General features: G+C 44.8%; 2 protein-coding genes across 2 annotated transcripts in view; one reads left to right on the top strand and one right to left on the bottom strand.

Annotated features, from left to right (window-relative positions):
- Positions 1-2,010, bottom strand: part of LOC119143090 (prolylcarboxypeptidase) — a 34,434-nt gene extending 32,424 nt beyond the window's left edge. Inside the window, exon 1 of the mRNA XM_037376947.1 lies at positions 1,775-2,010. Within this exon, the coding sequence (XP_037232844.1) occupies positions 1,775-1,897 (123 nt within the window). The 5' untranslated portion in view covers positions 1,898-2,010. The remainder of the gene's footprint in view (positions 1-1,774) is intronic.
- A 361-nt stretch (positions 2,011-2,371) lies between these two features.
- On the top strand, positions 2,372-13,663 carry DDIAS (DNA damage induced apoptosis suppressor). Its single transcript, XM_037377508.1, is given in 8 exon segments — positions 2,372-2,662; positions 3,779-3,818; positions 4,741-4,869; positions 5,873-6,034; positions 7,174-7,291; positions 9,059-11,531; positions 12,195-12,257; positions 12,260-13,663. Coding segments are annotated over 6 exon segments (2,976 nt in total). The 5' UTR covers positions 2,372-2,662; positions 3,779-3,818; positions 4,741-4,756; the 3' UTR covers positions 12,307-13,663.
- The last annotated feature ends 1,661 nt before the right edge of the window (positions 13,664-15,324 follow it).

Here is a 15,324-nt window from a genome sequence, read left to right as displayed (position 1 = left end):
ACATGATTTTGCTTAAAGTATGAGGGGAAGAGAATGCAGAAGACTGAAGGGAGCGAGATGTGTCAATGTTACAACAGGATGTTACTGCAACTCTCCCCTTCCTTCTTGCAACATCTGCCTACCTCCACAAATCCACAGATCTCAGGTACACAGCAGCTCTGCTGTTTTGCTGGCAGCTGGAGGGTACACAGGTTGTCTCTATGATAGCTGAGATTAACTAGTTAATATCACAGCCCAGAGAGGGGATGAGGACAGAGGTGTAACAGCGCAGTGACAAAAGGTGGTTCAGACCACAGCACAGAATTAGTATCACTGATACTATGATAGCAATGTGTAACAACTGATGAGCCAGAACAATTAGGTGACACACTTAAGAGTTACAACACTACCGCAGGATTGATATCCCGGTCAACACTGACCACACATTGCTGAAGGTATCTGCAATGTGTTACCAAAATAAGGTTTAGGGCTATTAAAAGAGTTAATGGAGGGACCCAAATCTCCAATCACTACCCGAGTGATTGAAAAGCATTACCCAAAGATGCTTTCAAGACACAGGAATTCCATAATTTATGCAGGGAGACCACTGGAAGAGGAGCACTCCCAAACCACCAACACTGTTTGCAGAAAAATATAATCTCAGTGCACGGGTTTCTCACTAAAATTGTTCCCAACCCATCTCTTACACCTCTAATGACACAAATCTTGACTTTAAAATTATTCCTTAGCTATTCAGGATAATCTTGCAAGGGTTATCTGTCATCTTCATGTCTGTTCTCTCTAAAAGCATAATCTTCCCATTTTGCTCATTCCATTGTAAATTCACCTACAAATTTGAAACAGGAAATGTTCAATCCACATATCATCCAAGACACCTGTGAATTAAAGAGCTGCTCCTTCCCCACTCCCTGTGTGGACAAGGGCATGAAATTCAGATGCAGGCTACAAGCCTGATTCTAATCAAACCAAAGGAATACTAGTAAAGCTTCCTCTCCCCTTATTACACCTCCCAGCAAGAGGTACCATTACCTCCCCCAGCACAGGTGAAGATGCAGACGCTCCCTGACACCTACAAAGGATCTGTTCACTGTTTTTGTGAACATATTGCAGCCAATATTGCTGAGGTCTCTGTTCTGCCCACGGGCTATGGATTTTGCCAACAAGTTGCACGGGGAATTGTTGGAGCAGTCAGGAAAACGAAGCCCAGGATAGCAACAGAAATCTATTCCATATTTAAAACAAAGTCACAGAACCGCTATTTGCAAATACCTTCAGGGTACAGCTGAGTCCCCTCGCGGCCAACATGCTGTGCAGTCTGGTTTCGAACAGATTTTAGTACTAGAATATGGTGTATAGGTGTGACTGAGCAGGCTGCTTGTTACCTTACATAGCCGCAGTAGTCAATAATACTCAAATAAGCGGAATATTCAAGACTTGGAACATTTTACCGAAGAGACCGAGCATCGGAACACCCGTAAATCTACAAAAGCATACAGGCTGCAGCTGAATAAGGCTTATCACAGGAAAAAAGCTCCATGAAGCCCCACGGAAGCTCCCTGCCCGAGCCAGGCTCGGGCCCCCGGCCCCCCAGAGCCGGCCGCGCTGCGGGCACGATGCCTAGTGCCAGCCCCCGCGCCGGCGGGGCCCCCGGGCGGGCTTCCCCTCGCCCCGGCTGGCAGCAGTAGCCCCCTGCCCAGCACCGCCCGGAGGGGAGCACCCCCCTCAAACGGCTCGGCGGGCGGGAGCGCTGCCCCCGGCCGCGGCGGGCTCCTACCTGCTGCGTGAGGTAGCGTGTGAGGTAGGGAGCGACTGGCGGCGCGGCGCCCCGGCGGCAGGGAGAGACGGGCAGGGCGCCGGGCGCCCGGAGGAGCAGGAGAACCAGGAGGAGCCGCAGCATGGCCGAAAGGAACGGAGTCCACCCGCCGCCCCGCCGCTTTATAGCGTCCCCGCGCCCCCGGCCCGGGGGCTGCCCCGAGCCGGCCCCGCGGGGAGCGGCGGGCGGCGGGACCCAGCGGCGGGGGCGGTGCCGCGCCTGCGCACTACCGCACGGCCGCCGGGCGACTCATTCCACCGGGGCGGGGCTACCCGCAGGCGTGGAGGGCGGGCATTAAGCAGTGGGGCTTTGCGATTGGCTGTGGAGGGGAGGGTAGCTCGCGCACGCTTCCGCGGTTGGCTGCGGCGACTCTGGATACGGGTTTGGGGCGCGCGGGGTCTTGTAAAGCGACAGCGACTGGCTACTTGAAGCACGTGATCCGCCCCTCTCGCGTCTACGCTCCGCAGGAGGGGAGCGTGAGAACGAGGCTGGCATCCTCGCTTTGTTATTGGGCAAGTGGGGCGGGCCTGCCTCCGGGCCGCGTCACGATTGGCGGAGCGCCGTCTCGTCCCCGCCCCCGGCAGCGGCCCTCAGCGTCACGCACTGTCTCCTTCTCAGGGCCAGAGCCGTGCCGGGCGGCTCTTCCCCGGGGCCGGTGCTGAGGCGATGGCGGCACGGCCCCCGTAACCACCCTGCGGCGTTGCCCTCCCGTGCTGGCCTGAGGGCACCGAGGGGCGGCGGCGCCGCTGCCAGCTGCCTCTTCCCGTGCCTGGGGGACCGCGCTTCAGCGCGGTCCCTGGGGCCAGCAGGCAGAAGCTCGAGTTGGTGGCGGATAACGGCGCTGCAACGGTAAGAATGATCATAATTCGGTAACTGAAGCGTTTTCTGGGTGTTGAGTAAAGCTTGAAGCGGCCGGGACGAGTGAGGGGGGCGGGGTGAAACGGGGCAGCTCATACCGGCCCTCAGCCGCCCTGTGCGGTGCCCGCGGCCGGTGCGCGGCGTGGGCCTGCGGGGGCGGCGGGGGGGTTAAGGGGCTCAGATTGCAGCGTGAGAGCTCTTAATAACTCTTCTTGGGTGAAGTTTGGGGGGATTGCTAATAAAATCGGGTTTAAGGCGCTGAGCTCCCGCGAGAGGGCAGCAGGCACCGACAGAAATCTGGGTGAGGCTGCGGGGCTGCTGCAAGGCGGCGCTCCTGGGGGGGGGGCTGTGTGATCGCAGAGGTTTGGGTTGTTAATTAGAAAAATAAAGTAAAACAGATCTACTTGTACAGCATTTTTTTTTCAACTTGTGCCCAGATAACGAGTAGTGTGTTTCTACCAAGGAGAAACAGAGGTGTAGATCTTCAGCCTGCTCTAAAGCAAGCTCTTCCCCAAACCTGTGGTAATACATACATGCTATGCTTTATTTCCCAAGGGAATACTTGGAAGTGTTCGCTGTGTTTTCTGGGGTTTGAGGTTTCTTCAAATGTCTTTAAAAAGTGTAACTAACAGTCTGAGTTGAAAACCAACTGGAATGTGAAGCACGTGCCGGTTTCTCCAAGTCCACCTTCTTGGGCAATAACAAAATCAGGCTTAATTTTATTACTTCTGTATATTAGTATGTTTTCCATGTACTTTTTAATGATATCTTGTACTGTAACTAAAAAAAAAATAGTTGTTTTGGCACAAATTGAAGGCATGCAGCATTTAATATATTCGGTCTAATGAGTGTCAATAAGTGTTTTGAAAGGATAATTATTTACTTATTTATTTTTTCATTTTGGTTAGCTCCCCAGTAAAGCTTTTACCTTTTCCTGCCTCTGGTTTCCTGGCCTTTCTGCCATAGTGAATACTGGGATATCTGGGTGGGTTTTTTCTGGTGGTTTGTTTTTTGTTGGTTTTTTTTTTAACACTTAACTACTCAGAGTAGTAAGTTTAGTTACTCACATGTTTCTAGTACTCATGTTATGGATCTTGTTTTTACCAGAATGCTGAGAGCAGTGCACCTAAGGTCAACCAGATAACCTGTAAGTTGAAGGGGTTTTTTTGGTAGCAAAATATGAACAAAACATTATTGTTGAATGTTTTTTAACATGTAAAAGCCATACTTGAGTCTCCTTTAGGTCTTTGGCCTTTTGCCTCCCCAAGGATCTTCTGAGATGAAGATGTGAAATTCACTTCCTATTCTGAGTTTATTCTGCAGCATACATTGAAAAGAGATGTATATTTAGCTATTACTGTGATGAAAGTGCTTTTGCAAAGAAGGATTTATAAGGTGTCCTTTAATTCAGCTGTAGAGAACATTTGTTATTTAAGTTGGAAATCTATTATTTTAGGTATTTTAGGGTATTTTTTTCTACATGTTTCTAGCATCTGCTGAGAAAAAAGTTAACTTTCTAAAATAGGGGAAGTTTCCCAAAACCTGATGTTTTGGACAGTATAGTGATAAGAAAGGCAAGAGAACATAGTTGCTATTGCGAGCCCTTTCGAGATTTTCTGGGCATCCTGTCCTTTCAAAGTCATTGGTATTGAAGGCTTTTGCAGAATTACACATGTAAAATCATTTCAGTTTTTAACGCCATGTTGTGACATCATTCTAAGTTAAGGACAAAAATCAAAACCTCATTTGCTGCAGTACTGTGTTTTAAGGATATTTCTAATAAAGACTCCCTAAATACAAGTGGGAATGTGCATGATTTATCTGCAGTGGTGTGCAGATATCACGAGCACTTCCTTATTACATATCTTCATCTTTTTTTCTTTTTAAAGAGTTAATTAAGGGTAATAATGGATGGGATGTTGCCACAGTTGGGCTACCATTTTCAAACAGAGATCATCGTTTCCAGAGGGCTGCCTTTCAAAATGTTTAAACAACCCAACTAAAAGCAGTTAATGTTAACGTCTCATGAAATGAGAACTCTTTGAACCATTTTGACTTACTTGTTTCAGGTGATGCTGTGAACACATGAATAGTGTGAGAGGACTCTTGGCTGCCTCTGTAATTTCTGTCTACAACTCCAGCTTCATCTATCCTGCCTGTCAAAACTGCTTTTCTAGGCTGATACTGAATTCCAGGAGGTATGCCCTGTTTTGGGGATCATTAATTGTAGCTCTCAGAGGCCTTGGGAGTCTCCGTTAGCTGAACACAAGTTAAAACAAATTAGTGAAAATCTGGCCATTGTAGAAATAAGTGCTAATTTCAGATATTTATATTACTTATTACTATTTAGATCTCTTTATATTCCAGTAGCAGCTTGGAGGTCATCATGGATCAAGAGTTCTGTTTCGTTCCGTGCCATGCAATGTTGAAGGGCAGTTTAGGACAATAAATGATTTGTGTAATAGCTTCCAAGTGTATCCCTTGCAGTCTATCCAGTTCTTCAGTGCTGTTTCTAAAGTGAAAAGCATTGACTGAAAGGCCATCCAAATAGAATCTTTTATTTTCTCCATTTTTTCTCATTCTGTATGTGAAATGCATCAGGTAGTCTTGTATGATTCTTCCACTTACTGTGTGTCCAGAAACACGTGGGCTTTCCTTTTTAATCCCACTGTTAGGTGAAATCTGTGACACAGAAGAACAGTAAATCAATGAATGTCAGCACTAAACAGAAGGAGCTGACTTTGTAAAGCAAGAATATCTGTTGCTTCAAAAAGTAGAAGATAACAGTGCTGTTTCCTGATGATTTTTTAAATTTAGGTATTATACTAAAGCTGCAGGAAACAAAATCCCAAACCAGAATGAAACGTGAAAAATGGGGGTGTAGGGAATTCAAAATTACTCCCCAACAGGCCAGTCAAAGCCCACTGTCGCTCTCCAACTTCACAACAGGCTAGCATTTAATAAGTCAGTAAAAGAAGCCAGAGGGATTCTGTCATGATACAGACACCTTGCTGAGTCTGTGGTAAGATTAATGCCTCAAGGAATAAAGAACAAGAAAGAACCTTATAGTTGGAATGGAATGGAATATTTGATATGTTATTGTAATAATACTTACAGCTGCAGATAAGTTCTTACCTCAGCAGTGATTAACAGAAGTTTGCATATACAATCTTTTTTTATCCTTTTACTGTCTTTTGTCAGGTTTCACTGTGTAAAATGTGGCTGCACAGGTGAAGCTAAAGATGCAAGCTACAGGTATAGATTGTCCCTAAAGATTGCTGACACTAATGATTTGTTTGACATTACTGTGTTTGGAAGTTGCTTAGATCCATTCTTTGGGGTCACCGCAAAAACTCTACAAAGGTAAGGAATGGATTCTTTCTAACTATTTAACTGTTTCTTTTTCTTCAGCCTAAAAAAAAGTGAGATGATTGGGAAGAAGCTGCCAAAGTGCTCCCTTCCAGCATTTCCTTGGTACCCATTACCTTGAGAAAATGCTGAAGTTTGGTTTCTTCCTGGAATCTTGAAATTTTAAGATTAATTACTTCTATGTAGTAGAATTGATCCTTCACTTGTCCATTTGAGGCAGCTACTACCTGCTAAGTGAGCTTCACAGTGTGGTTGGTTGGGTGTCTTTGTTGTATTCTTCCTCCTTTAAGATGATTGAATTTCCTTTATCTAATGTCAGATTAGTAAGTTAGCTTTTCCAGAGATTTAGACATATTTTTTCCTCAAGATTTAGAAGAAGACTCTTAAGCAAAAGCTGGAGCCTTTGCATTGTTTGGGTTTTTTTTAACGGTTTGCTTTTTTAAAAAACTTGCACCTTATGACTTTTCATCAATATGATCAGATTTTCCTTTAGAAAGGAGGGATTTCTAAGAAAGCCTGTTGGTCCTCAGAGCCTGACTACCCACACTGTAAGCTTCAGACTTTCTTATATGTGAAACTGCTAGGATGGGATATTCAGATACATCCACTTCTTTCTCTATTCTGTTATTTTCCAATACCTTGTGTTGTCACTGGGTCAAAGATGAACACTTTTAAAATCCCGTATTAGCAGTATTAATAACACACTTCATGGCAGGCATTCTACACTGGACTGCATACTACTGTCCACTGTGACAGAGTTATTTGCATGTCTTAATATGGATACCGCTGTCGCTGTAAAGGTGCGGGCAGAAAGGATATGTAAGCAATAGCACCATATTGACAGCATTATATAGTCATCATGTTGATACAAAAACGACAGCCATGCATGGAACTGAAAGTTGTGTGTATATTAACCTTGTTCAGAGCGATTGTTTTGTTTACTTCTGTTTCACTAACGAATGAAGTGAACTAAACAATTGAATTTGTAGGTTCATGGTTTCCTGTTTTCATTTTACGTTTAGTTTAAGCTACCACAATATCTTCTCTTTAGCATGTGTCCTACCTGTATGACAGCTAAAAAGCTATGTAAGGCTTCCTCTGTTGGTCCAATGCTTCTATATGTTTTCCTCAAGGTATATTCAAGACTTCCATCAGCTGTCAGGAGAAACAAACACAGATGCATCTCCAGGAGCGTTAGTTCAAGCAGTGGAAACTTGTTTCATTGGAAAAAGGTTTATATTTGGAGTGAAGGTAATTTCTAATGCACATTACTCTCTTATAATGAGTTTTTTCATTAGCTTGTAGCCAGCTGGGGGCATAGACTGAGTTATCAAAGCATCAGGTACAGTATCTTTTGGGAATTTGAGAAAATTTAGGGCTAGGACATGGGAAGGATTCTGCTCCTCTTGCCCCAGACACCTGTGTTATTTTAAATGAGTCACATCCAAAAGTCATCTTGAGTGGCAGTAGTCAGCTTGACAGCTTGTCAGGGCTGCTTTTCAGAGAGCTTGAGCAGTGCCAGCTCTTGTGCATATCAGTAACAGCTTGGAGTCTGTTAAAAAACCATGTACAGTTCAAGCAAGAAACAGACTGTCTCTTCAAGCACTGCCCTACCTTGCCTATGCTGCATAGTCTCCTGGTGCCTGAAATGTCAGGAGAAACACATCTCCTTGCAGCATTTTGATATTTCTGGATTTAAGAGCATGTTTAAAAATGTTGATACAGTACAGCTGTTTAGCATATGCATCTGCAGCTCTTTTATGTGTTTAACAGACTTTGGAATATTAGTTCTTAGTAATATTTCCATAGAAACAGCCTTCTGAGTTCTCTTCACCTGGCGCTTGTGTGAGTCAATCATGTCATGAAGTCTGTGAACTAAATCCTACCTGGCAGGTGGTTTTCCTCTCCCACGGGCACCATGAGGTTTGTGTCTGAGCTCAGGTTTTCCTGATGCACAGCATCTTAAGTAATGAAAATTAGAGGACTTCATGCATTAACTTTACTGAGCTGGAACCATTCACCAGGTCTCCAGGTCTGATACCTTTACAAATACAAGTAATCTTACATATCAGCAGCCTTGTGGCTGTTCCTGCACGCACAAGGACTGAACACACATTCGAAGAGCATTTGTTCAGCCTTCGGCTGCAGCTATGCTTACGGTTGCACTCTCTCACTTAAAACTCAGAATCAACATAGGTTTTAAGACCTACATAGAAGGGTATTGTCCTTGGCTCACAGCCTTCAACCTCAGCCTTTGCATAGGCTCAGGGAGTAGGAGGGTAGTTGAATTTCAAGATGGCTGTGTTCGCTTTTTGGCCTCTCTGGCATTGCCACACCTTGAGGGGGAGGTGAAGAAGGTTTTTATCCACTTCTCAAAACATTAGATAATTCCCTCTGCTTTTAATGTCATTTTTTTTATCTCTAACTTGAGGGAAGCAGGTTTTATAAAGAATTTGAGCTGAAGCTTCTTTGAAACACTACTCTCCAAATAAATCTGAGAAGATAAAGGTTGTAGCTTATTTCTCTCTCACAGAGGTAGGGCATAGAAAATATGCTGGCTTGATAACTGAGCTGCCAAGTCAGGTAGATACCTGGTACCAGAGTGCTTTCCTTCAAGTACTGCCCAGTTCCTCCTAGATAAAAGCATTGGCCTTAGGCAACTAGCCAATTGCACAGAATTGCACTGGAGGAAGCCCGGAAGCACCCAGTGCCCTAAAGAGAGGATTTTCTGTGAAGTCCTTTCTTGGAATTCTTGGTTGTTTTTCCAGCTCCAGAACTCTGCATAATTGCAACAAGCAAAGAACCTCTCACTGTGATGCCCTTTGTAGCCCTTGCCAGTGCTTATTTCCCAGGGAGTACTGCTTTGTGACAGACTGTTTTGTATTCTCTTCCCTGCAGATCCCACCAAAAAGTGAGAACTAAATTTAAGCCTGACTTAAAAGACATGTGTTAATTTTTTTTCCTATTACAAAACAAAGCATTGTACTAAGTTGTTGTTTTTTTTCTTTTTCCCCCCAGCATTGTGCAAGGGAAGATGGAGGGCATTCTGCTGCCAGCAGCATCTTGCAAAACCGTTCCAGGATTAATAGAAGTACAAAAAACCTTACAGCTTGCCAGATCTTCTTGCCAAATGCTGCTGTTACTGGCTTTACTGTTATCACCTACTTCCATCGGCTCCTGCAGTCGGCAAAATTCAAGAACTGTAATAACAGCTCATATTTACCTGATGCATCATCGGCTCCAATAGATGAACCTGTCAGTGAGCTCAGCAACTTGTCTAGCCTGAGCAGAAGCTCCTGTTTTGTTCAGTCTAGTGGCAGAGAAAGTTTTTTAGGGTTCTGGCAGCAGTCCTTCAGCCTGAATTCATCTGTTGCTTGGGTAACAGTGGAAGACTTTCCCACTCTAGAAGTGGGAAAGCTAGTGAGCGAACAGCATGAACAAGAGGGGAGACCTGTCTCTGCAGAATCGTGCAGCGTAAGTCTCAACAGTCAAACTCTTTGGGATTCACAGTTTTGCAGGTCTTTTGTGAAGGAAGGGGATAAAGAGGAGGATAATGAATTGAGTTCACAGCCTAGTCGGACTGACAGTACCTCTGCAACTGATAAATTAGAGAGAGCATGTTCTTCAAAGGCTGAGTGTTCACATGGGAACAGTTCCAGGTTGTTACAACATCCCTTGGAACTTGGGGTAAAAAGCGTTTACCCAAAGGCTAATAGCAGAAATTATTCTTACCCAGAAAAATCCCACAACTCGCTTTTTTACAAGAGAGATGTCTCAGCTTCTAATCACATAAATGTCGCTGAAGTGTCTCAGATGGACTCTATGCTTTGGGATGAGTTCCCATTCTCAGAAAGCCTAAATGAATTTTTAGACAAAATAGAAGATGGTAAGAGTTTTGCAACATCACGCAGCCTTGATGCAGGCAAACATGCCCTTCTTGAAAGTCACAAGTTGGGGGTAAATCATAGCAAATCATATCCTAGGCAAACCCTAGTAGCTGGTGATTTGCATGAAGCAAGTATCTCAGGGAGGTTCTTGCCACCAGCAGAGAATGATAGTTGGGAGAACATATTGTTTGCTTGTCTTCAGTCAAATGCAAATCCTCCGAGTGATGAAGTGTCACAATGTGAGTCTTCCTCTAAAGTTTTATCTTCAGCTGACAAGGAATGTGGAGCATCTTGCTTTATACCTAACCCTCATCTACCTGTTCTGTCGCAGCCCTTGCCAGTTACATCAGAGCTTTCTGTTTCTGAGAGCAAATATGTGCAATCCAGGGATGCAAATACTGGCATTTCAAAGTCAGCTTGGTCTTTTATTAGTCTGCAGTGTACTGCTGAACATGGAGAAACCTCCTCTTTAAAAAGGAGCAAGGCGGCTACCTGCGTGCATTCTGCACATGATAGCTGTTCAGCTGGTTGTGAAAATAAAGAAAATTATTCTTCTGCGCCAAGCCAAAGAACAGATCTTACATTCTCAGGGGGATGGGACTGTGATCCAGCAACTCCCAACAATACGAGAAGGATGTATGAAAGAGAATTAAAACCATTGACAGAACTGCCAGAAAATACCTTCAAAAGTGTTAATAGGAGAGAGATGCTGTGGAACAGGATCTTCCCTGAAGGCAGCTACAATGCTTCTGCTGATCTCTTTGATGCAAGTGCAAAAGAGGTAGCAAAACCTGTGGAATTCTTAAATAAATCATGTAATTCTTTAATACAAGAAGATATTTTGACAGAAAAGGTCGCAGCTCCTGAATGGGTGCTTTATCCTGGAGTTGTTCCCTGTAACAGTTCAAACCTGAGCTCATCCCTGCACCGGTCCTCTCCTGCTTTTAGTAAGCACAGTACACCAGTAACTTACTCCTTCTGTGATTCAGAATGCAATTCGGTCAGCTCTCAAGACTTTGTTCCTTATTCACAATCAACTCCTGTAACAAAACATTTCCCAAAACTGTGGCCTCTTGGGGAAAGAAGCTCTTTTACGACTATCTTCACCCCTAAAAATCCCACCAAAATTCATTCCAAGCGATCCAGGTCCTCCTTTCAAAACACTCTGTTGCAGCAGCTTACTGGCAGGTTAGTGAAACATCCAAGGCTGAGTAACGGGGAAGATGAAGAAAGTACTAGCTCTGTTTCACAGCAGTTCCGCAACAGCCAGCCACCTGGCAGCTCTGAGGAGTGGATCCCTCCATCTGCAAAGAAAAGGTGGAAAGCAACTACATCTTTAAACTTAGAAGCTGTTAGCTGGACTGCTGACTTGCAATCGACCTGTGAGCACAGCGGCAGCAAGCAGACTTCTGAAAGCAAAGGGAATAGTGAAAATGATGCATGCTTCCAGAATGAGAGATTAAACCCTGGGGACACAGCCAGGATTCTGACAACTCCTGTATCTGCAGGTGTCACCAAGGCCTTGTTTTTAAACAATGCAGTCCTGGGAACTCGTTCCCCTTCGGAAGGCAAGAATCCCCTCTCCTGGGCAAATTATTCAGGAGGTATATTGGAAGGGGCAACTGGCTGGTCTCCTGAGTTGTTCTTCCAAGCGCAGACTCCTTTTTCCAATAAGCCAAAATACTAAACAAAGGTATTTCTGTGCTGTGTTTTTTTAATTATTTTTAAGACTTTTGGGAAGGAGCCAGTAGAAGAAAAGAGCTATTTAACAATTAAATTGTTTATAGACCTGTTGGCGTATGCCTTCCTCAGATGAGCTATGTTTATTTGCAGATCTTTGTACCACACCAACGGGGGAAAACAGAATTTGCAGTTACTGTATTTTATTGTAAATTAACTCTGGAACATGCAATAAAGACTTTTACAGAAGTGGGAGTTTTTAGTAGATCTCACTTTATCAAGTACAGGTAGGTGAAGTGTTTTAGCATTCGGTGTTGCCTTTTCATCACAAGAAGGCCTGGAGTCTGTGCCCACTCCAGATTCTTGCCTGCTGACTTTCTGGGGAGAAGGGCCAAGTTTTCATCAAATAATTTCAATTACCGTATGGGCGCCTCGTATTTGAGCCCACTTGGGATCCTATGAAGCACTGAGGTGGGTAGAGAGGACCATCCTGAGCGGTTGGCAGCAGCTCCCAGTTTTCCAGTGGGTTTTTTCAAGGTTGCTAGTGGCAGATGCCTGGCAGTGTCTCTGCTCATCCTTTCTTTGAGGTCTTCCATATCCCCCATGCAGAACCGCTGCATTTGGGATCATTGACGAGAGAATTGGAGCTGCTGCTGCAGGCTTGTAGCTCAGGTCCTGCAGAAGGATGTGGGAACCTGATGGCTCAGGATCTCATCAGCCTGAAAATGCTGACTTGTAAAACCAGAAGCGGTCCTAAAATTGTCTGCTGTGATATTTATTTTTTTTCCTGAGTCATAGGATGCATATGCACCATGTACATCATGACTGGTGACAAGGAGAGTTTACTTCATTCATTCTCTGCTATGAGATAGAAATGAAGCGAGGCCTCAAACACAGAACTGCAGTGATGTCTAACGCACCTGCTTAAGCCCCAGACTCGGTGTTCAGAAGAGTTTGGTGTCTCTGCATGCAAGAACAACTGGTATCCATACTGACAACTAAAGCACTTCCAGGTTACAAAGACACCCTCTCTGCCTTTGGTAATCTCAGAGGCAGAGGTTGCTGGAAGTTAGAAGAGTATTGTGGGAACGTATGCTTTCATGCTTCTCTTGTTCCTATGTATTTTCCTTAGTATATGTTGTTGGTCGCTGTTGGGAGACAGGGCTACAAGGGCTTCTTGTGTGACTCTTTAGGCCTCTCCAACCTTACGTTCTCATGGTCAGACGGTGGGTACCTCAGTGGGGCACGCACACAAACCAGCGTGGGAAGGCAGGGTCTAGCTAGGAATGGAAGCCACTTTTAGTTTTGGCATTTGAGCTGTGCTCTTTGTGTGCCTTCATATCTTGTCTATAAAATAGTTATTATGTACCTGCTCATGATTCTCAGGACACTCAGGGAAGTATGAGGGCATTTACTCTCACCACCTTGTCCCTTCTCTGCTATTTTTAGCATGGATCACCCTTACAGAACATACAGGTAAAACCTTTTCAGTTTCTTGGTCTCTACCCTAAGTTCTGCACTTCCTAATGAAATGCATTTCTCAGGGAGGGCTGGGAGGGCAAAGAGCATTTGAAATCAAACAAACTTCTGCAGCCGAGTAGGATATTGATGAGATACAGCCTCTCCTACCAAGGGTACAAGTGTGCCGAGGCTGCAGGCATTCCTGCAGGCTGACCAAGGAAAACAGTTCCTCGTGGCTACACAGCAAGGCTGCACATGTAAACGCACGTGTAAATTCACAGGTGAATTTACAAAGAAGTTTTCCGTAGCAGTCAGCATTTGTTCGTGGGGTTTTTTTCACTGCTTACAGTTGAGGCACAGGGTCAAAGACTTGCCCAGCATTAAGAGGTCGTGGAGCCAAACCGTCTATCACCGAAGGATGATAGATAGATGAAAGATTAACCAGCAAAGCACCTTTCCTCCTTGCTGTCCTGACCAGCAAGATACTCCAGCACAAGCCAAAATTTCTTCCTGGTGTTTAAGGATGCTGCAACAGCAGGTGGAGGTGGCAAGAGCCTCAAGGTTTCTTCTCACAGACCCAAGCCTTGATCTCTGTGGTCCCTGGATCCTAGACAGAAGGAAAAAAGGAACATCCAGTTATAGCAAAAAAAAAAAAAAAAAAAAAAAAAGGGGGGGGAAGGGGGGAGTGGGGAGAAGTAGAATTAAACAATAATTTGATGACCAAAGTAACTTCAAGCGTTGTACCTGTGAGTGGAGTCACTTGTGGCAACGCTGCGCTGTAAGGGATACACAGAGCCTCTTGGCACAGCCAAAGGGATGTGATGGCAATAGAAAAAAAAAAAACCCAAAACATACAGACTTTATAATCTGTTGATGACTTGCCCAGCTGAGCTTTAGCCCTGCACCTGAGCAAATCAGAGCAGCAGCACTGCACCAGGGTTGCTTCAGTCAGGATAGTGCCAGGCTCTAGGGTGAGCCCAAGTGAAAAAGCCTGTGTGTGCGCCTGCATTTAGCAATGCTATGCTGCTTCAAGAGATTTTAGTTATTGCAAATAAAATCCTACTTGATGAATCTATGTTAGGGGCAGGTGGAAAAGGAGTAAAAAAAAAAAAAAAAAATGTAGCCTGCCTGGAAATGGTAAGTCTGCGTTTATAGCTCCTGTAGAAGAAACAAAGGGAAAGACAGCATTACTTATACCCAAATCACTGAGCACAGTATCAAAGGGGTTTTAAAACATCAGTGCTCAAACAAATAACACTTGAAACGAGTTGTTTCTACTACAACTTCCCACATAACATGAGACTACAGTATCACTGGCTCTTTAAGCACTCCTTTGTGATGAACTGGACAAACACCCACTTTATCACGGGGGGTTGACCCAATCCAAGTGATACACCAGAGCCTTGATGCAGCTAGGTATGAAACACTGCCAGAACTTCTACGTCGTACTTGACAGCATCTTGACATGAAAGGTTTTGTCCAGAATGAGTGATTTTATTCAGCAATTAATCCACATACTACAGCGACAGCTTTGCTGCAAGCTGATGCAATTATAAGCTTGCACAAAAAGAATAAAGCTCAGCATGTTTAATTCTGAAGGTAATAAAACTGCTGAAAATGCATACCGGGTTTGTGGTTGATTCCCTACGCATAGAAATCCATAAATCAAGACTAGGTTTTAAATCAGGTAGGACTGTCTGTATGATACCATTAGAATCGATGCAGGGCAGCCAGCTCTCTTGTGCTTTGCACGAGAGCGCTGCAGACACTGCGAGACCAAAAAGTGCTGTTTTGTGACTGACCTTTGTCAGTGAGGTGACATCTTCCGGGCAGAGCTCCCCAGGTGCTCGGTAGGAAGACTTCGTACATGGAGGAGAGGCAGTGAGCTACGTTGGTTTTGCTCCTGTGGTCCGTCAGCCTTTTATTTCTTCTCCTGGGCAGTTTGTTCCCTTCTTGCAGGGAACCTTCATGCTCTGACAATCCTTCTACCCACAGCAAAGCCTGGCACAGGCTGTGCCCTTGCGGTTACACCCGCTGAAAAAGGAGAAGGTAGCACATCTCACTGGTTACATGCTCTTTGCAAGGAAGAGCTACCACTCTTCACCTGCCCCTTTCCTTTCCCCAGGAAGAGCTTGATCTGGCTTCTCCAGCCATCACCCCCACAGGCAACACATTCCAGCCCCCCTCTCCTGCAGTAAAAGCTCAGTTCCCAAGCTGTCTGAGCTTTAAGGATGTTTTCTCCCCCTCCCTTTGCCC

This window comes from Falco rusticolus, chromosome 2, assembly GCF_015220075.1.
Source record: "Falco rusticolus isolate bFalRus1 chromosome 2, bFalRus1.pri, whole genome shotgun sequence".
In the NCBI taxonomy this organism is placed as follows: Eukaryota; Metazoa; Chordata; class Aves; order Falconiformes; family Falconidae; genus Falco; species Falco rusticolus.
The sequence above is the reverse complement of the archived record's forward strand: the minus strand, read 5'-3'. Positions and strand labels throughout refer to the sequence as shown.